Genomic DNA, 21,942 nt, shown 5'->3' with positions numbered 1-21,942 from the left:
TGGCCGACGTACGCCGCTAGTGGTCGTGGAAGGCGCCATAACGGCTGTACGATACGTGAATGCCATCTTCCGACGGATAGTGCAGCCTTATCAGCAGCATATTGGCGAGGCATTCGTCTTCATGGACAACAATTGGAGCCCCCGTCGTGCACATCATGTGAATGGCTTCCTTCAGGATAACTACATCGCTCGACTAGAGTGACCACCAAGTGCTCCAGACATGAACCCTATCGAACATGCCTGGGATAGATTGAAAAGGGCTGTTTCTGGACGACGTGACTCATCAACCACTCTGAGGGATCTACACCGAATCGCCGTTGAGGAGTGGGACAATTTTGACCAACAGAGCCTTGATGAACTTTTGGATAGTATGCCACAACGAATACAGACTTGCATCAATGCTAGAGGACGTGCTACTGGGTATTAGAGGTATCGGTGTATACACCAATCTGGACCACCACCTCTGAAGGTCTCGCTGTATGGTACTACAACATGCAATGTGTGGTTTTAATGAGCAATAAAAGAGCGGACATGATGGTTATGTTGATCTCTATTCCAATTTTCTGTACAGGTTGTGGAACTCTGGGAACCGAAGTGATGCAAAACTTTTTTCGATGTGTGTAATTCGACAAATTTAGATACTTTGACACATATAGACAATGAGAAAGCATAATATAAGTTTAACACAAAATAGTTTGACATTTTTCGTGGATTCTTTGCGCATTTATAGCAGATCACCGAAATGTCTGGCTCATGGTATCTTAAAATAGAAAAAATGTTATTAGAAATATTTTACTTGCAATGTTTCGGGGTTTTCTTTTCAGTCAATTTTTGTCATTGCAGTAACACTTTGGGCGTATCTGTACAGGCGTGAAGTGTTGTTTTTCCTGAGACAAGGCGTCACAAAGTTTTGTTGGCGGAAAAATGCTGGCTAAAAATATTGTTTTGTGACCTCAGAACCCTTGTGGTGATCCTAGAGTTTTTTTCCATTTGTTAACTACGTGAGTTAAAGCTACATTTATGCCTCACAAGAAATATTACCTCCATATTTTACAAGCGCAAGTATGGTAACTTTGAATCTCTGAATCTTGCTAATGGTTAGTGATACTGAAGAAAACTGCAAGGTTCTGAATAACATCATCTTAAAAACATATGATAAAAATTTCGACTATTTGCCATTAATAGAAATTATGGAAGTCGATATCGCCACAATTAGTGCTTTTGACACTCAAAAATCTTTTTTTTTTTTTTTCTTTTAGGTTTTCTCAGGAACTGCCCATGAACAAATGGTGCTTTCTAAGCCTCTTAAGGTCCACCCTACACCACACCTATTGTATAAGAACCACCCGATATGTTCAGTTTTCCTGGGCTGGAGGAAATGTGTATTGTTTAAATTTTGGCTCTGAACTGTGGAATAGTCTTACATGCAGCAGAAATTCTTATCCTAGTAAGAACAGGAGCACGTAAGAGACTAGAACGTGTGGAACGAAAAATTCTCAGGAGAACAGTGCGACCTCGAAGAACACAAGGTAGTCAATTTAGAAGACGAGAGAGCCAAGAACTATACACCAAGGTAGAGAGAATCTCGGACATCAGCAGCGAAAGGAGGATTCTGATCTTTGGACACATCCTCAGAATGGACCATGGGAGATTAACACAGCAAATAATTTTCTGGTGGACAAGAGAACCAAAGTACACTGGGTCCAAGAGGTGCAAAGGCGTCTAGAAGAAATGGGAATACAGGAAACAGATAATACAAAAGAGTAATTTTTAAATAAAAAATCTAGGCTTTCACAGGTTTCGAAGACGAAACTAGACCCACAGCAAAGTCATAAGGCAGAAGACAGAAGGTTGCAAAGCATGAGAATAAAAGAATATTGGACAATGAGATAGCCCAGAAGAAAAGATACTTGACGCGAATTAACGTTGTCCTCAGATGGCCAAAACGGAAAGAAAAACAAGAAGCGACAGCATGTCCGTTATTCCCAAAGTATACAAATGGTCTCTAGGCTTAAGGCTATCCAGAACACTTGACCCCTTGTCTCTGTGACCAACAGAAGCCGAGAAATTACTCTCCGAAAAGTGCGAGTTGTCATGCACGCACTTATTTGCACCTTTTGTGTGATCAGTGCAGCCCACATTGCACTGGTGGAACAAATGTGAGTGTTTACCAGATGTTTGTGGTTCTGGCTATGTGTATTGCATGCTCCCTCAACCTGCAGCTAATTAGTAAAGAAACATATTAGATCCATCTTTAGTTGGTGGTTGGAACAAAAAGGGAACAAGTGCAGACAGGAGATAGGTACGTGAGGTCTAGGCGCTCGGTCATAGATTATTGTGGCCATGTGCATGTGCTACGTAACGTGGTGTATAGTCTGTGTTTAGCTCCACCACCCCTCGCACGCAACCCACCCCCACCCCCGTCACAGGCCGCTTACAAAATGCTTGAAGATAAAAGTCAACTTTACCCTACATCCTATTTACTAAGTTTCAAGAACTATTATTAACTGACAAACCAAGGAATGTACCATACCTCCTACGTATTTTGTACTTCGAAGACAAAACGAGACTATTTACAGCGAGCATAGTGACAACTAAGCAATCACTTTCCCGTGAATGGAAAAGGTAAACATCTTAACATGCTGTACAACCGTGCGTTTCACGGTGGTTTGCAGAGTGTGTGTGGAGATATAGCTTCTGTGCACCTGTTTTGTTACTGAGAGATTCTTGGTACAGATAAGCAATAAAAAGGAGCACTTTCCACAGCATATTCGGTGTAAAAGCTAATAGCAATTTGTGATTAACAATAACAACAGTCACCATTCAAAAACCATTCGAATTATCATAAAAATTATAACAACTAAAAAGGCAAGAACGATAAGGTGTTTCCAGAAGCCGCATAGCAGTATGGAAAGTGCTTTATACGAAGCTACCGGTTTCACGTCAGACGCATTTCAAGTTCATCTGCCAAGAATACAAATCACTGAGTGAAATTTTGAAAGGGTAGGAATAAATCACCTTGATACAGATCAGTGGTTTTTGGAAATACCCCACTATTCTTGACTTTTTAATTGTTATAATTTATGTGATAATTTGAATGGTTATTGAGTGTTGAGTATTGTTATTATTATTCACAATGACTCTGAGCTATAGTTACCCTCCGCATAAAGTTGTTTGTAATAGAAATTTTTCTGGAGCAGTCTGCGCAATGGATGGTCTAAACTGCTTTTCAGTACTGGTAGTGCTTATTTTTGTGCGTACGATGGTCAGACAACATTACATTAGAAGTGTCCTTACGGGTGAACTCATTTTTAAATTTGGAGATTAATGTTCCCACTTTCTGTCTGCTGTTTCATTTTTGACACTAGACTCTTGTGCAAAGAACTAGGCAGAAGCTCTGTATCCAAACGTTGCCTTTACAGTGTGTCATACAACCGTAACTTCTCTGGATTTTCTGATAGATTTTTCTCCGAGATCTTATTCTGAAAGTAGTTGCACCCTTTGCACATGTCCCGTGTTTCAGTAAGCAAGCTGCGCCAACAGTATGTTACTTTTTAATATTGAAAGTGCAACGTTTTCTGTTTACACTACATATTCCGAATGATAACGTTACACCAGGATTGGTCTGTGCCATCTTTTATCATTTTATGCGGTACACACACCTATAATATGCTGTACTTACTGTGTTTCATCTACCATGGAATGAACAGGCAACTGTAGTAGATGAAAGCCAAAATTTGAATGACAATATACACAACGTTGGTGTAATATCCTACAACATACATTATTTCTTTCTCAAACCGGTTTTCAGTTTTTACATGATCATCAGGCACAAAGTTAAAGTATGTGATACAGTGAAATTTTGTTGGATCAAATACTTTAAACTAGTGCATCTACAGATTATCTCCATTTCCGAAGTTAGGTTTAGGAATAAAACATCAGGGATTATTTCAGTGTAAATGTGATGTACGACCATTTAACCAAGGTAAAACATGTTACACATTAGCTGTAGACAAATTACAACAGTTGTTCATAGAAGAAAATAAATTCAACAGTAAAATTTGTTTACATATTCCAAAGATGTGGTTGAAAAAAGTAATTTTGTCTTTAATAGCTCCTACATTACTAACAGATAAGTTGTATTAGAGAAATTAAGCAGGTGAGCCAGTCATATGTGACTACACAATGTATTTTTTCACACAACACAGGAAATTATAGTAACTGAAATAGAGGAAAATGGGGTGCGTGAGTAAGGGGAGGAATTTACCACGTGGCCTGGATGGGGTTATGAGGAACATCTGCAGTTAGCAGTGGCGAGTAAGGGAGCTGCGCCTGGTCATTCAGTACTAAGCTTGGTGTGATGGACATATGTTCATTAATTTAATTTACTCGAAAAATGTTTGTCTTCCTTCCTTTATTTTATCTCAGTTAAATAATCTTATACCGCATTTACACTGAAACCGTCCCTCTTGTTTTACTCTTAAATTTAACGTTAACATTTTTCATCTCTGGAAATTGAGATACTCTGCAGATATTCTAGTTTAAAATGTCCAATAAAACTTCACTGCACCACATACCTTTGTATCTGATGATTTCATAATAGGCAAAAAACGATTTGTGAAATAAATAATAAATACTATATAATATTACACAAGCATCGCGAGTGTTTTCATCCATAAAGTATTAAAGATTCTACCAAGAACCGACGGAACATTCGATTGATGAAAGCTAAAATATTTACCACTACAAACCTCGGTATGGTGAGGTTCTTCCACTCCTCAATCGAAAGGTTGGAAAGCTCCCTGCCAGGGACGTAGCACCAGTGATCAGGAGTCTGCATAGCCAGGTAGAACATGTTGACACTCATCAGGTCGAAGCATGAGGCAAAGCAAACGAAGACGATGTTCAGCCTCGTCTGGAACTTCCCCCTGGACCCAATGGCGTCCAGGACCTCCTCGAATGCTGGAGAAGCCTTTGTTTTTGTAGTGCATTCTGGGATTCCAGTCCTCTCCTGAAAATGAATAACGAAACAGCGGTGTTAGTATCGCCATCACTGACAGGGAGCAGTAATGAGTCCCCAGCAAGACAGGCATTTATTTTTTGTTTGTGCCTACAAAACTTATTTACCTGCAGCACCAGGCAGCGAGTGCCATAGTCTGCTGGTAGAGCATGTGGGCAATAGTTTTTTGTGTCTGTAGAGCTATCTGGTCCTGTTTCCAATTACCACAGCAGCAAAAGTTACCAGTCTCATTGACCCTAATTTATTTCGAAATATTTCAATCAGTTTTACATATTTAAGTTTTTTTATTTTTGTGTATAATCGCTCAGTCCATTTTATTGCTGTTTTCTCTTACAATTCGTGGTTTCTTTGTTTGTTGAATTCAATTCCTATGTGCATGTGATTGTGTCGGTATTGGGTGTTTGAGATATTACTAGTACATCCAGTAGTGTATATGCTCTGTGAGTTCAGTGTTATGTCGTTACTATTTCGAGAATAACAACGACTGTGCAGCAATACACTCTAGGACCAAAAAAAGAAAAGAAAATGAAGAAATGATGCACCACAGAGAAATAACCCAATGGGATGGAAATTAGTAGGTATGGTGTACATGTGCTGACTGCAAGCAAACAGGTCATGAGAAACTGGATCCTTCAATATCACGTTGGTCCACCTCTGGCCCTCATGCAAGCAGCTATTAGGTTGATGCATAAGTTCATAGCATTTTTCTGTAACTTTAATGAACACAACAGATACATATAACAGAGACTTCAGTCATCAATAATAAATTCTCCTTCACCATTTACAATAGTCTCCTAATGCTGTAGTAACTTATAGCATGTTGAAGTGAAACCTCATTAGTGAACAGTACATTTGAGTAGTAGAGCAAAGCAGCCATCAGCGCATTTTGTTAGTGCGGGTTGCCTACCTGAGAGGCAGTTATGCACCCAAGGGCAAACCTATCGTTCTCCTTTGAGTGACAAGTACTTAACCTATTGTTCTACTTAAAGGATCCTTCATTTTGATTGACAGGAACTTAACCTATTGCTTCCCTGCCCCCTCCAACTCCCGTCCCTCATCAGGAAACCTCACCCTCGCTGCTACAGGTACACTTTCAGGTCTGAGTTATTGGATAGCCCCTCTCACTCTTATCAATTTGATTGACTACTTAATTAAACTAATCAATTAATTAACTTCTCTGCCTCTGATAAGTCCCCTCCCCTCCCAACATCCCTCCCAGAAATCGGCAGGAAAAGAGACTCAATTGATCGTTGATTTGGAGGGAATGCGGTTAAAGTGTGTGGAATATTGTTTAAACACTTTAGAAAATGTATAGAATATTATTTAATTATGTATGGCAGTGTATGGAATATAGTTAATTTATTTAGTTAAAGAATTTGTCCAGAAATCGATTACAGTGTATGGAATATATGGAAATTGATGGAGAGGAAGGATCTCATAACAGGAAATTAAAGGATATATTATTTATTTACAAAGCATTCAGTTTGTGGGGAGATGGATTTCTCTTGCTCATCATTCTCTGGTGTTTGGTAACGAGCAGGCCTTGTAAGAAGCAATTAGATGGGGCAAACATATTGCATAACCTAATGTTCAGCACTGTACTCTAGGTGCCTTAACCTAATGTTTGTCCCTTTGTCAGCACTTAACCTATTGTTATGTTTAGTGGTTTTCCATGTCACCCTCATTTCCTTAAACTATTGTATCGCCCTTGATACCAAATTAAGTAATTATTCATGTCCTCCCACCATTTTCTGATACACTTTTCGAATTTCAGATGGTTTTAAACGCCATTTATGGCGCATTCTTCTTTGTCACCAACCCCCTTAAACTATTGTACTGCATTTTACATAAAACTTATTCAAATTAATGTAGTGTTCTGCACTTAACCTGCTGTTCTGCTCCATGTCGCCCACTCACACACATCCTCCCCTTCACTATTGTACTGCTAATACTATGTTGATATAAAAAATTTATGCAAATTAATTAAATCGATATTCTTCACATGTATGGGGTAGTTTTTTAATTCGTGGCATCCTATTAGTCCATGAAATCGATGGAAAATAGTTTAAAGAAAAGATCACTAATAAAAAACACATCCCACTGCTCGACGGCGACGCCAAGGTCAGGGTGCACCGGCAGCCCCCGCGAAGTGATGACACGGCCATCAACTGCCGAGCCACGCACAGGTGTCCATTCGGGTTCTGCAAGCACGAGAAGGCGGCATCTCTTTCATGCATGACACCCGAGAAATACCTGTCAAAATACGTGTTCACCTAGGCACCATTGCCGCCGCGATGACACATAGCTGCGGTGCGGGTTCAGTGTCGAGAGAGATGTTGCAGTGCTTCTCAGAATAGCACAGGGTGTATTTTTCCTTGCAATCCTTATGGGACAGCCCATCTGTCACTGAATTTACCCATCAAACCTCTGCTGCTGCCAGTGTGGGAGCACTGCCCACCATTGCTTCCTGCAGACAAGACTTTCAGTGTCAAAAAACTATTTTGTACACATCGCCATATTGCACTGACAGTTAAACGTCACAAAAGTTGTCTACAGATCATCAAATACATACAAGACTCACAAGAATATTGGGAACCAGGAACATAATTACCAGTGTAACTACAATTAAATATTACGATTGCTTCTGCAGTCTGACACCGATAGATGTACCAGTAATGTCTCCTCTTGATGGCTGTGGTACTGGAACGAATCTGAGTACCTATAGGGCATATAATTTTCCACATAAAAATCTCTCATAACCTTGCAGCTATGGATGTGCTGAATCTATACGTCCCTCATGATAGGACACACACTTATTTTCTCTGGTCATGCCCAACATAAGCCACAGAACATTACACTGCAATATGTACACATTTTACACAAACAGTGCAGTTACCATTTATATCTGCACAGCACCCGAAAAAGTTATGGGATGCCTACACTCACACTGGCTATATGTCTCTATTCTCCTCAGTCCTAGGAAAGTATCTGAGAAATTCTTTGAATCAGTGCTTCTGGAAGGTGCTGCATCCTGCCAAGATTCTCTCAAACAACTGTTATGAAGGACAGGCATCCGGCACTGTGCGGTAATGAATACCGTGCCTGCGGCCATAATGCTTGGAAAGACACCACCGTTGCGGGTTGGTGTGCTGAATTCAACATCACTATCGACAGAACAACGATGAAAATGCGAGGGTATGCTTAAGGATGCAGATGAGGGGATGTATTGTCACAGCCGTATCCCCTGTCCTGTTTGCACACTATAGCAGATCCAGTTGAACATTTGCATTGCTATATTGTGCAGCTGTTTACGAAATGAATCTATCACCACTTACGTTCGGATGTACTCCTCAGTGCATTGAAATCGCAATTCACCATGTTGAATGCGTCCTTCCCTTACGACTAGACATACAAAATTTTCTTTTACATGAATAGTAGTTTGATTACGTCCCACAAACATCTGGTGATATGTTGGAACATAAGCCACACTCTCTTTATGTTCAAGCAGCAGCATAACATTTTTGATTATCAGTTATAGGTGTATAAAAAATTATGATACGTCCACACTTGCACCAACTGGGTGTCGTTTCCATACTGCAAAAAGCCTCCTGCCATAACATACTTGTCGATGAATAAAGGATGTAATTATAATTTTAAAAAGCCCTAGAGTCTTTTCAGTTTATCGATTTCACCACTTACACGAAAACTTTTTGTACTTTCGATACTTGTAAATCCAGCCAACACACAATGGCACCTTTTATATATTCAGACTGCCAAGTCGGGGTTTGTGTCAGTGCATTCCATGCATAGCTTCCACCACCCAGGTCACACAATTTTCCCCTGAGTAAGAAATCATTGTGAGCCCTTGAGTAACTACAAACTTATCCCGTCTGTTAAGACCTTTACGTGAAAACTCGGAAACAAATGACGAAACTGATATTTTCACTCGTGAATACCGATGTCGGTGATTTAACAGATTCCTAATCATCATTGTAATTTACAAAATCAACTAAGGTGTTTCTCATGTCTAGAGAACCAGCAAACGTGTCCTCCACCCGTCTTTCTCCTGCTAGATGCACTCAACACACAACACAATCGATCTTCTCTCAACCAAATAAAGATGGTAAATGTGAAGAAGCAGTCACTCAGCCAATTTACATGGGAGAGAATAATGGTCCATCGCAAACACATGTCCATATTGAATCTTCTAAAATTGCCATGCAATCACGAAAGTTGCCCAACACATAGTAAGTATTAGTTCGCTATTTGGTCGTCTAGAGGACGAATCGGTTCATTCAACTACGTTCCTGCATCCCAATAGGCCTTTCTATTTCGGCAGCTCCTGCTGTTAATGGGAAACATTAATCATTACCACCACATGCCACCGGTGCTGCACGCCAAGCATGCATAGGCAGAATCATCATCCTAGGAAATTGGTCGCTTATATATTTGATCGCTGTACTTACAATTGAATGTTGCTATTGTGGTCTCAGTTGTATGACATTCAACAATGAGTGAAGTATCGGAAATATTCCCTGCTGATGGCTGTGGCTCTGGAAATAGAAATATCTGTACAGTTCCAATGACTTGACATACTCTCCCCTTTGCTATCACAGTATTCCATGTCAAATCCATACCTTCCTTGCGACTGGACATAGTCATTTCCTTTGCACATGTCGCAACACAAACATATACTGTATAGCGCTGTTAATATTCCAGTGTAAGAAATATATCTCAAGCGCATGACATACATCCGTCTTGCAGGTTTCTCTAAGATAAACTATGGTAACAAACTGTAAAACGAAAAAACTGCTTCCTTAAAACAGTGGCTGGGTGTGATACATGCAAAATGTAGCTCTCCAGAGATGTATAGCGTCCACTGTTCATATCCGATCAAGGTTCAGAAATTATACTATGCTTGCATCAGTTCTATATAAAATGATGTTAGTAATGGAGAATACCTCTTACAAGGAAATAGATAAACGCATAGCAGCGGCGCCCGACATGTGAAATTACGCATCATGCCTCCACTAACTCTGTAAACAGGACATCTGTCAAGCAGATGTATACATGGGGATTGCAGTGTCTCACGAATACCTATCGCTAACTTAGAATCATCTTAGTTGTAAAACTAAAGTCCCGATTTTATACCCAAGATGCGACAAGGGAATGGAGTACATCGCATAAATCTTCGTTCGTTTAGAGGAATGTGTCGAAACAGGATGGTCACGTTTCACCACACATGAGATGGAAGCCCACTGATGACGGAGAGGTTTGCTGTTAACGATCGCAAGTAGACATTGCCCTAAGTCAAATATAGAACACGTGGTTGTATCCGATTCGAATGCAGGCTATGCCACGCGACTGATACATCCTGACAGAACTGGGGAATAAATGGTCAAATGGCCTGCGCCAACAAAACCCTCTCCCTCTACAATACACCATCAGTCTCCCATTAAATCGTACCTCGTTACAGCTCCATCTCAATCGATCACCCCGTCCACTCTCTGTTATCCTTTAACGAAGATGTATGTCACTTTAGAGGCAAACGGTTTCTGTTTTCCTTAAAGGCGTCAAATACAGAAGCAACTCGCGTGTATCACTGTTACCTCAATAGACATACAGTAGAATGCTGCCTCGACGGAAAAAAGTAACTGTTTCCCTGGTTCCTTTCGCTTCCATGTCGACGTTTTCTCGGATTCCTATTGCTGTCGCATACTTGTCCCCTTTAACAAGAATTGTTCTGCGTCAACCAGCAGACACGCAATTACTTCCTCAATCTCCCCGCATTTCAGCGCATTTTCCCTCAATTTATACGTATTTTACATCATTTTTCGCAATTCTATCGATTTTTTTATGTAACTTCTACCCACGCTCTCATGACATAACTTCTCGTTCCGTGTTCTAAAGCTGCTTGTAAATGTACGAGGGTCACTCCAAAGAAAATGCACACTATTTTTGTAAATACAGTTTCCATTCTGCGTGTGTGAAAGTTTTACAGTGTGTAGATACATCCTTCCCGCTTATTTTCAAACTTAGTTCAACCTGTTCCCGTGAGTGGCGCCGTCACAGAATGTCTTCAAGACGGCTGCTACACTTGACGTTCGTCAGAAACAACGTGCTGTCATAGAATTCCTGTAGTGTGAAAACGAGACAGTGGGAAACATCGACAAGAGGTTGAAAAAGGTGTATGGAGATGCTGCTGTCGGCCGTAGTACAGTTAGTCGGTGGGCAAGCAGGTTACGTGATGAAAGCCGCCACGGCAATGTTGGGGATTGTCCTCGCAGCGGCAGGCCTCGTACTGCACACAGAGAGTTAACGAATTGGTGACTGCTGACAGACGCATCACAGTGAACGAATTGTCACGCTACTTTGGGATATGGGAAGGAAGTGTTTGCAGAACACTGAAAGTGTTGGCGTTAAGAAAGGTTTGTGCCAGGTGAATTCCCAGGATGTTGACAGTGGCTCACAAAGAAACAAGAAAAATGGTATACAGCGAACTTTTGGAACAGTACGAGAATGGTGGAGACGAATTTCTTGAACGAATTGTGACAGGTGATGAAACATGGCTCCATCATTTTTTACCAGAGACGGAGAGGCAATCAATGGATTGGTATCATGCAAATTCACCCAAGAAAAAAAATTCAAAACCACACCTTCTGCTGTAAAAGTCAGGGCTACGGTGTTTTTCGATTCCGAAGGACTCTTGCTTGTGGACATCATGCCAAGTGGAACCACCGTAAATTCTTATACGTATGTGACGACACTGAATAATCTTCAAGCTCGACTGAGTCGTGTTCGACCACATCGGCAAAAGCAGGATGTTTTGCTGTTGCACGACAATGCACGGCAACATATCAGTCAAAAAACCGTGGAAGCGATCACAAAACTCGGATGGACAACACTGAAACACCCGCCTTACAGCCCTGACTTGGCTCTATCCGACTATCATCTCTTTCAGAAACTGAAAGACTCTCTTCGTGGAACAAGGTTTGAAAATGATGACTCCCTTGTGTACGCTGCCAAACAGTGGCTCCAACAGGTTGCTCCAGAATATTACCGTGCGGGTATACAGGCGCTGGTTCCAAGATGGCGTAAGGCAGTTGAGAGAGATGGAAATGATGTGGAGAAATGAAAATATGGTTCCTAAAGGATGTATCTACACACTGTAAAACTTTCAAACATGTAGAATAAAAGATGGATTAAAAAAAATAGTGTGCATCTTTTGGAGGACCCTCGTAGTACAGCTGCCAACACCTAGCGCAAATCCACCATATTTGGGATCGGGACGCGTAGTATAGCACTGTACTCGAGTGCATCTAGTCGCCTCCACCCACATATTCCACATTTGCACTACGTTTCCCCTGTTTTCTGTATATCTGTGGATTACCTCTCACCACGTACAATGCAGTGGCCTGCGGCCTTAACTTAACGACCCAGAGCAGTGGCGTTTGCGTAGCATTGTCAGTGCTAACAGACAACGAACATTCCGTGAAAGTACCGCAGAAGTGAATGTGGTACGTACGGCGAACGTACCTGTTAGTACAGTGCGGCGAAATATCGTTTGGACCCTGGACGACTGAAAAACCACGGTTTGGTCAGATGAGTCCAGATTTGAGTTGGTAGGTTTCGAGAGTGCCACCGACCACAAGAAGCCATGGACCAAGTTGTTAATAAGACACTGTGCAAGCTGGTGATGGCTCCATACTGCTTCGTGATGAATTGCCTATAAAATGGAGCTACTCGCTATGAGTTTGGTTTTGGTGCACAGTGATCATACATCGCTCCTTGCAAAATGTAGCTAAGATATTGAATAATTCTTTAAATTTGGAAAAGGAGCTATATCTATTTACAGTCTTCAGAAAATGGTTTATAGGTAGCACAGTGAGAACTGATTACACAAGCAAATGATAAAGACAGAATAAAATGTTCGTAACATCCATCGTATTTCGTAAACGATTTGAACCATCAAACCTAGATGTTAGAAAATGATAACATGCAAAGAGGGCAGTATGTTTCCATGTTTTTAATATTCCAATCTTTCTTACATACCACGATATGCAAGTAACTATGGATTTTTTTCACTGGAATAATGTAATTTTTTTGAGGTCGTCGATAGCTGAAGAATCAATAGCTTTATTTGCTGAAACAGCTGTCGTTTTGGGCAATGCCTGTCTTCCCACATGATACTGGTTTATAAAACGTATTGCTGCAATAGCGTCTCAAAGAGAGAACTCATTTTACTAAGATCAACGCACAAGGGCACACAACATTTGGGTTAAGGAACTTTACAACTGGGCCTATTACTCAGATCAGTGATCTCACGATGTTTAACGTAGAGCGTTTTCCGCTTCGACTAGCGAACTGTCCATCCCTTCCTCAGATACACAGCAACCATTAACAGCGGGCTCCGTCATCATTGTCTGCCTTGATCCAACTTTCCCCAGTTTGAGCTTCCAGTCGTACACATACGCATTGTTCCACATGTTCGTAGACTCACGACGCAGAGACAGTTCACAATTTAATGTGTCTGTACCTGGCTTAGTGTGGAACTATTATTTTCCTCTGCTGCTTCTTCTTTAAGTGAGCATTTTAGCGATTCTTTTTGGTTAATAGTGCTAAATCAACCAGCCTTGGAAGGAGACATGTGTTGACAACACGAAAGTGGTTACAAGTGTAGCGACTGTGCTACGTTGTATGTGAACAGGAATTTGGAGGCCAATATTGAGTTTGAATAGCTCGAGCATTTACCAATGTATATTTTGTTCAAGGAATCTGCTGACCCCTTAAGTCAAAGTACATACGTTAACTTCCGTGGGTGTCTGGCGGACAATGTACAGTCACCGTCGATAATGACAACTCCAAAGAATGCGGTAGTGCGTAACGCAGCAAGTTTCTACGAGATGACGTTCGTTGCAGTAAAGCACGCAGTCGTGTAGTACGGTAGCTGCAGGATGGCTATGGTTCCTTTTTTTTTTCTTTGCCCACAGTACAGCTGACGCCGCCTGACGTAGGAACTGCATAGCGTAACATTCAGTCGATATGAAGATTCATACCCTCTACGAATCTAAATAATCAATATTAGTTATTATCCGATTTTGTTCAAAACTGGTACACAGCCTTTTGCTATTAATGGTACGATGCTGTCAAAATTTCAGATTTTTATTTACTATAGTTCTGAAGAAAAAGAGAATTACCTAAGAGTCCTAAAACCTACACTTATTTTTTAAAACCAAATTAGGAACAATAACAGATTGGCTTTCATTATCATTTGAAGCCATTCCAAAGTTAGCAGTGCATAAAAATCAATTAATTAGGATTTTTTTTAAAAAAACTTTAGTCACTGTGCATTACGTAATACAAAAATCGGTCAAACTTATTATTTGATTATATTTTGCCGTGTGAATGCGTGAGAATGATTGAGAGAGTGTATGTGGGACATGCATTAAAATTTAATATTTCATTTTACATAAAACCTTGTAATAACGAACCGTGGGAAAGTTATGTTGCAACCACGATTCAGGTGGTGTATGTCGGTGTGTGCTTGCTTTTGTATAGAAGTAGCCAGATTAGATTAGATTAGTTTTTCGTTCCATAGATCCGTGCTGAGGAGATCCTCGTGGATGTGGAACAAGTCAATTTTTTTTAAAGCTGAAATGACAATACTAATAGTATGAGTATATACATCATTTTGTAAGCTGAAATAACAATACTAATATTATGAGTATATACAATACATCATTTGTTTCTATTAAAAAATTCGTCAATGGAGTAGAGGGAGTTGCTCACTAGTAAGTCTTTCAGGCTCCTTTTAAACTGATCTTTATTTGTAACTAAATTTTTTATGTTTGCTGGCAAATTATTGAAGATGAGTGTTCCTGAGTAGTGGAACCCTTTTTGAACTAAAGTGAGTGCTTTTAAGTCCTTGTGCAGATCATTTTTGTTCCTGGTATTGTATGTATGAACTGAGCTGTTTGTTGGAAAAAGAGATATATTATTTAGCACAAATTTCATTAAGGAGTAAATATACTGAGAGGCAGTAGTTAGTATACCCAGTTCTTTGAAGAGGTTTGTACAGGACGTCCGTGAATTTACTCCACAAATAATACGTATTACACGCATTTGGACTCTGCAAACTTTTGTTTGACTTGAAGATTTACCCCAAAATATTATACCATATGACATTATGGAATGAAAGTAGGCAAAGTATGCAAGCTTTTTAATTGTTATGTCGCCTATGTCTGCGAACACTCGAATTGCATATACAGATTTGTTAAGTTAGAGGCCTAATAAGTTTATTTATCAATTTGAAGAATATTTCGCACTTCGTTTATTTTGATTAAACAAAATACAAGAATTTGAAGTTTTGCTGACATTAATTACTATCGAATTAGTGATTAGATAAGACAAGATTTACCACGATAATGATCTGGAAGGAACGTTCTGATTGGTCATTTAGATCAACAGCCGATCAGAATTACGCCGCTCCCACGCGAAAAGAGGAGTGTGCAGAAAGGAGAGTACCTCGAGAGAGAGAGTCGCTTGCTAGACGGTCTATGGATAACACGATGTCAGATCGCTCCATAAAAATACTTGTAATATGAGGAAATAGTGAGCTAATGTCGGTTCAAACATATCGTCACCGAAGCGACTGGAACTACGAACAATTTGATCAAGGTTTGGTGTTTCTAAATTAAATACTTTGAGAGATATGAGCGTGTGAACTTTCTGGTCGTAGTAACAGCTCCGCGTGGCGTGTTTCGTACTCTGTACAGAATATTTTAGCGAACGCCTCTTACGAAGAAGACCACTGAAACGACCGAATGTTTAACTCGCGGTAGTTGTGGGTCTGTGACTGGTAGATCGTGATAATTAGTCGAGTCAGACTTACTAAATTCTGGCTGCTTTTCTAGTGAATATTTGTTATAAAGACAGTGAACTTTGAATGATAACGTTTTACCATATTAAATACGGACTTGATAGCCATTTCATGTGTTTCAATATGAATAAAAAGCAGAGCTAATCTAATTTTAAACGCTTTTCTGCAAGTAGACTGAAGATCCCGAACGTCCGATTTTTTAACCATGGCCTTTCAGGAACTGACTTTCAACTAGAGTTACGAGGCCTCTGTGTGGTACGTATTAGGTGGTGGTTTCATCAAGGCTGCTTTACACTGCCTAGCACGCGTCTGCTACCACAGAGTGTGTAAGATGTCAGGCGAATCCAACACCTTCCATGAAAACCCTGACATGATAAGCAAATCCAGTAGTATGTCACATAGCTCCGAATAAATCGTGTCATTAAATTAACCAAAGTAATACGAGTAACGAGAGAGCAAATGGAATACCACAGACTAACACAAGAATGCCTAAATGCATGTCATACCTTCCCACCGTGAGACAGACGCAGTTCCGAGGGGAGAAACGAGAGCAGAAGCCGAGAGCAGAACCGTGTTAAGCTAGAAGGCCCTACGATAAGGGACAAACTGGACACCCACGTAGCCAGCTAACCACTAGGACCACCCCAGCTGCAAGTTTTAGCGTGAGACTTTTTCGCGTCTCTGTTACGTCAGGACCACCCCCCAGCCCATGTTAAAAGATAGAGCCCTCCAGAAGAACAGTATAGATCTTACGATAATACTAAAGGACCACACCAGCTGCAAGTTTTTGCGTGAGACTTTTTCGCGTCTCTGTTATGTTGCAAACTTTGAAAACATTGCTCCACCACGAAAAGTGTAACATTTCTCATTGGATAGACAGAATTTTTGTAGGCGGAGCTTAAGGTTAACATTCAGACCCTGATTGGTCAGATGAAAACACAGCCAGATAGTTTTTTTTAAACCAATTTCGGTAAATTGTAGTAAGGAGAAGTTAGGGGGGAGCTGCTTCCGAGACGGCGAGGTGATCGGAGCTGTGCTGCCTGCCGCCCCCTGACGAACACCAACAAGGTAATGAACGCACGTGATGCCGCATAACAGCGCATAAAGCTTCTCTCAGAACTGCAGAAGTCTCATCTGCTACACCGCCCCCCCCCCCTTTTTGCGTAATACTAGTGTCGATCGTCAATTAAAGCTCATGGTGTTAACATTTGCCACTTGAAGTAAAAATCTGAAACGCGATGATTTTTCTGTTTTATAGTTATTGAGAAGCCACATCAGCCACTGTAATTTACGACAAGTTAGATAAGTAATTAAAGATAATTGAGGGTCACTGTAGACCATTTTGATAGTTTTCTCTTTTGTGAAACTTAATTTAAACCTAGATTATAGATGTGATATGGCATAGGTCATCCTTTGATCCATTGTAGAACTTGGAAACCCATTCAGGGAATATTCGTTCACATTTTTGTTGAACGCATTTGGTTTTTACCATCCTGTATTAAAACATTTCCTTTTATCAATAGTGCAATTTATAAACAATGTTATGTGAGTAGAATAAAATTTCCAATCGTAAACTTAACTGTTTCTTCGACGTTATTTTACCAGCTAACTAAAAATAGGAAAGCCTTGAACCCCTTCCACTAAATTTAGTTAGTATTAAGATTCTTTTACAGGGAGTGCAGTGGAGCTGACGCAGAAATCATTAAGTATTTGGTTATATCATCGCTAGTCTCACTGAACTCTTCTGAACTCTACATGTCATGTGTGGTCTGGCGTCTCCTTACCAGCAACAGGTCCCAGGTTCAAACTAGTCAATTCCCTAAAAAACACGCTCAGAGCGTCGTTGCGCGAAAGTGGTAGGGAGACACGATATAGAACAGACAGACACCACGCAGAATGTTAGAAGTGAAGGGACATCGGCGAGAATCCTATCGAGGTAGGTGGACTGAGCGATTGCGTCAACAAAAACGCAGACGACCGACCCCGCCACGCCGCAAGTGGTAGTATGCACTGACTGTGTATTACTTGACGAACAGTATGCAGTAAATATGTCAGCCTTAGAGTACACAAAGATATGATGTGAACTGATTTTAAGTGGGCTGCAAAAACATCAACAAAAGCGTAGTAACGAGCATTTAAAAAGCATTACAGTACAATAAAAACATAAACCCACACATAAGCGATAGGTGCTTCACTAACTATACTGGAGAAAGACTGCATCAACTTACTGCTCTGTGGTCCTTTGCTTTCTATGCTTTGATTTTATAACATACCGCAAGAATTTAAGTGCTCGAAGATAATCGCAATATTACCTAAAACCTGGCAAATCAGCTGATAACCCTAAGAGTTATCGAAGAATGGCCCTGCTAAGTGTGACCTACAAGCTACTTGAACGGCTTATGGATAATAGACCCAGTACAAGATTACTTGAAACAATCAGGCATCCGGCCAAAACGAAGTTGCATAAATCAAATTCTGTTACTCTCCAGCTCCAACGAGCCAGTATTTCAAAGTAAACTTAAATCCGCATCTGCATTCATTCACCTATCAATGGGCAACAATACAGTCCTAAGAGAAGTGATATACAAGCTTCTTCATGTAATTCCTTGCAATCCAACATCTCGACTAATCAACAATATGCTAAATGACCGAGTGTTCCAAGTAGTCTTGGTATACAACATCAGATCACCAAGTAAATAAAAAAAGATTTACCACACGGATCAGTTCTTGCTCCATTTCTCAACAGTTTGTACAAAACAGACGCGCCAAAATCAAAATCAAGGAAGTTTGATAACGTCAACGACTAAATACTTGCAACAACGTGTAGCTACAACTAACAGTCAAAAGCAGTTCTAACGGAGACCTAGTTGTTCTGTGAAATATCTTTCCCAAATGGTGACTCCAATCAAACGCCACCAAAACGGAGGATTCCTGCTTTCACCTAATTAATAAACACACCAGAAGAAAACGCAACACACAATTTGAAAACACTACACTTGCAATACAACACCTAAGTATCTTGGGGTAACCCCAGATAGACCCCTCTCTTTTAGAGGTCATCTATCAAAAATACCCGAAAACATGAAAAAGAGAAACTACTTTATCCAAAAGATGTGTGTCACAACCTGGGGAGCATCGGCTTCCACCCTACGTTTCTCTGCTCTGAGTCCAGTTTTCTCAAGCGCTAAGTAGTCCATATACATAAGAAACAGACGTCCAGCTAAATAACACCATGAGAATGATTCCTATTGCCATTAGTCAACACCTACGAAATGTCTACCAGTAGGAAGCCAAATTCTATCCCGTCCAAATTCTATCCCGTCAACTACGACGCATAAATGCTCTCACGAACGAGTACAAAAATATCTGGGATAATAAAAATCTACCAATCCATCAAGATACTGGTGACGCAAACCACAACTGATTTTGCACTAGACAACTACCACCTAAAATAGAAAAGGTCGCTGGGAGAGAGGAGTTGCACCTTACCAAAGTATGCACTCAAGAATGGACTAGATAACAATATAATACAATGCCGTGTATCATCCAAAAACAGAGATTTCATTTGCCACGCAGAACACAGTCAATCCGAAACAGAATTAGAACTCAACATGGGAGATGCGCATATTTTTTACAAGAACTGTACGACTGATTGCTGCTCTCCATAATTTGTAAAAAATACTTTAGTTCTCGACAAATATTTCGCAAAGAAGTGTTCTGCACATATTGCATGTACGTAAATTCCATTCACATCACTTATCGTTGACATCAAGAACTACATGAGGAAGACTTTTAAAACGGCTTGAACATTTGCAGTTGGATACGACAACAACTAGGAGCCTATGATGATTTTATTTCACAGATAATTTTCTCTGATGAATCAACTTTTACGAATCGCAGTCAATTGAATCGGCATAATACGCGTTATTGGCAAGTAAAGAATCCCCATTGGATAAAGCAAACTCAGCGTCATATGTGAAAGAAATTACATCAAAAATGTGCACAAAGCAATTGCGTTCCGGGGTCTTTTTTGCTATAAAACCGGTTTCTTATTGAAGATGTTAGAATGATAGCCTGGTCATACATAAAGCACACCAGAGGCAAGACACAATCAATACCTTCAATGTGCGATAACAACGGTGAAGTCACTGATGACAGTGCCACGAAAGCAGAGTTATTAAACACGCTTTTCCGAAGCTCCTTCACCAAAGAAGACGAAGTAAATATTCCTGAATTCCAATCAAGAACAAATGCCAAGATGAGAAACATAGAAGTAGATATCCTCGGTGTAACAAAGCAACTTAAATCACTTAATAAAGGCAAGGCCTCCGGGCCAGATTGTATACCAGTCAGGTTCCTCTCAGAGTATGCTGATAAAATAGCTCCATATTTAGCAATTACATACAACCACTCGCTTACAGAAAGATACGTACCTAAAGACTGGAAAATTGCTCAAGTCACACAAATACCCAAAAAGGGAACTACAGGCCTATATCACTAACGTCGATTTGCAGTAGGGTTTTAGAACATATACTGTATTCGAACATTATGAAGTACCGCGAAGAAAACGATTTATTGACATATAGTCGGGACGGATTCAGAAAATATCGTTCTTGTCAAACGCAACTAGCTCTCTATACTCATGAAGTAATAAGTGCTATCGACAGGGGATGTCAAATTGATACCATATTTTTAGATTTCCAGAAGGCTTTCGACACCGTTCCTCACAAGCGTCTTCCAATCAGACTGCGTGCCTATGGATTACCGCCTCAGTTGTGCGACTGGATTCATGATTTCCTGTGAGAATGGTCACAGGTCGCAGTAATAGACGGAAAGTCATCGAGTAAAACAGAAGTAATATCCGGCGTTCCCCAAGGAAGTGTTATAGGCCGTCTATTGTTCCTGATCTATATTAACGACTTTGGAGACAATCTGAGTAGCCGCCGTAGATTGTTTGCAGATGATGCTGTCATTTACCGTCTTGTAAAGTCATCAGATGATCAAAACGACTTGCAAAATGATTTAGATAAGATATCTGTACGGTGCGAAAAGTGGCAATTGATCCTGAATAAAGAAAAGTGCGAAGTTATTCACATGAGTAATAAAAGAAATCAGCTAAATTTCGATTACGCGATAAGTCACACAAATCTGAAGGCTGTAAATTCATCTAAATGCTTAGGGATTACAGTTACAAATAACCTAAATTGAAACGATCACATAAATAATATTGTGCGTAGAGCAAACGACTGCGATTCATTGGCAGAACACTTAGAAGTTGCAACAGGTCTACCAAAGAGACTGCTTTCACTACGCTTGACCGCCCTATTCTGAAGTACTGCTGTGCGGTGTGGGACCCACATCAGGTGGGACTTACGGATGACATCGAAAAAGTACAAAGAAGGGCAGCTCGTTTCGTATTATCGCGAAATAGGGAGGTAGTGTCACAGACATGATATGTGAATTGGAGTGGCAATCATTAGAACAAAGGCGTTTTTCGTTGCGACGGGATCTTCTCATGAAATTTAAATCACCAGTTTTCTCCTCCGATTGCGAAGACATTCTATTGGCACCCTCCTATATAGGGAGAAATGATCATCACGATAAAATAAGAGAAATCAGGGCTCCCACGGAAAAATTTAAGTGTTCGTTTTTCCCGCGTGCCGTTCGAGAGTGGAACGGTGGAAAGACAGCATGAAGGTGGTTCATTGACCCTCTGCCAGGTACTTCATTGTGAATAGCAGAGTAATCATGCAGATGTAGAAATATTAACATTCTTAAACAGTTTTTAACGCAATTTGATTTTTGTCGATTACACCGCTATCTATAACGCACCGAAAAAAAAAATTACTACAGAAGTTACGCATTTTTCCGAGAGAATCCGAATCCTCAATAGAAAGTAGGCTCCCTCCCTCTCCCGTGCCTTGGGGTGGGGCAGGGGGGTGGAGTTTGGTGTCATTGGAGGTCCCTCTTCGAGACAAACAATTTTTCTTTTTAATCTGATTTGCAGTTTTCCAAATAATACCAAAACAGTTTCAAATGCCTC

General features: G+C 40.4%; 1 protein-coding gene across 1 annotated transcript in view; it reads right to left on the bottom strand.

Moving 5' to 3' along the window:
* LOC126473668 (solute carrier family 22 member 7-like) overlaps nt 1–21,942 on the bottom strand; it is a 333,310-nt gene that overhangs the window by 290,319 nt on the left and 21,049 nt on the right. Inside the window, exon 3 of the mRNA XM_050100901.1 lies at nt 4,752–5,011. Within this exon, the coding sequence (XP_049956858.1) occupies nt 4,752–5,011 (260 nt within the window). The remainder of the gene's footprint in view (nt 1–4,751; nt 5,012–21,942) is intronic.

Source organism: Schistocerca serialis, chromosome 4 (genome assembly GCF_023864345.2).
Source record: "Schistocerca serialis cubense isolate TAMUIC-IGC-003099 chromosome 4, iqSchSeri2.2, whole genome shotgun sequence".
Taxonomy (NCBI): Eukaryota; Metazoa; Arthropoda; class Insecta; order Orthoptera; family Acrididae; genus Schistocerca; species Schistocerca serialis.
The sequence above is the reverse complement of the archived record's forward strand: the minus strand, read 5'-3'. Positions and strand labels throughout refer to the sequence as shown.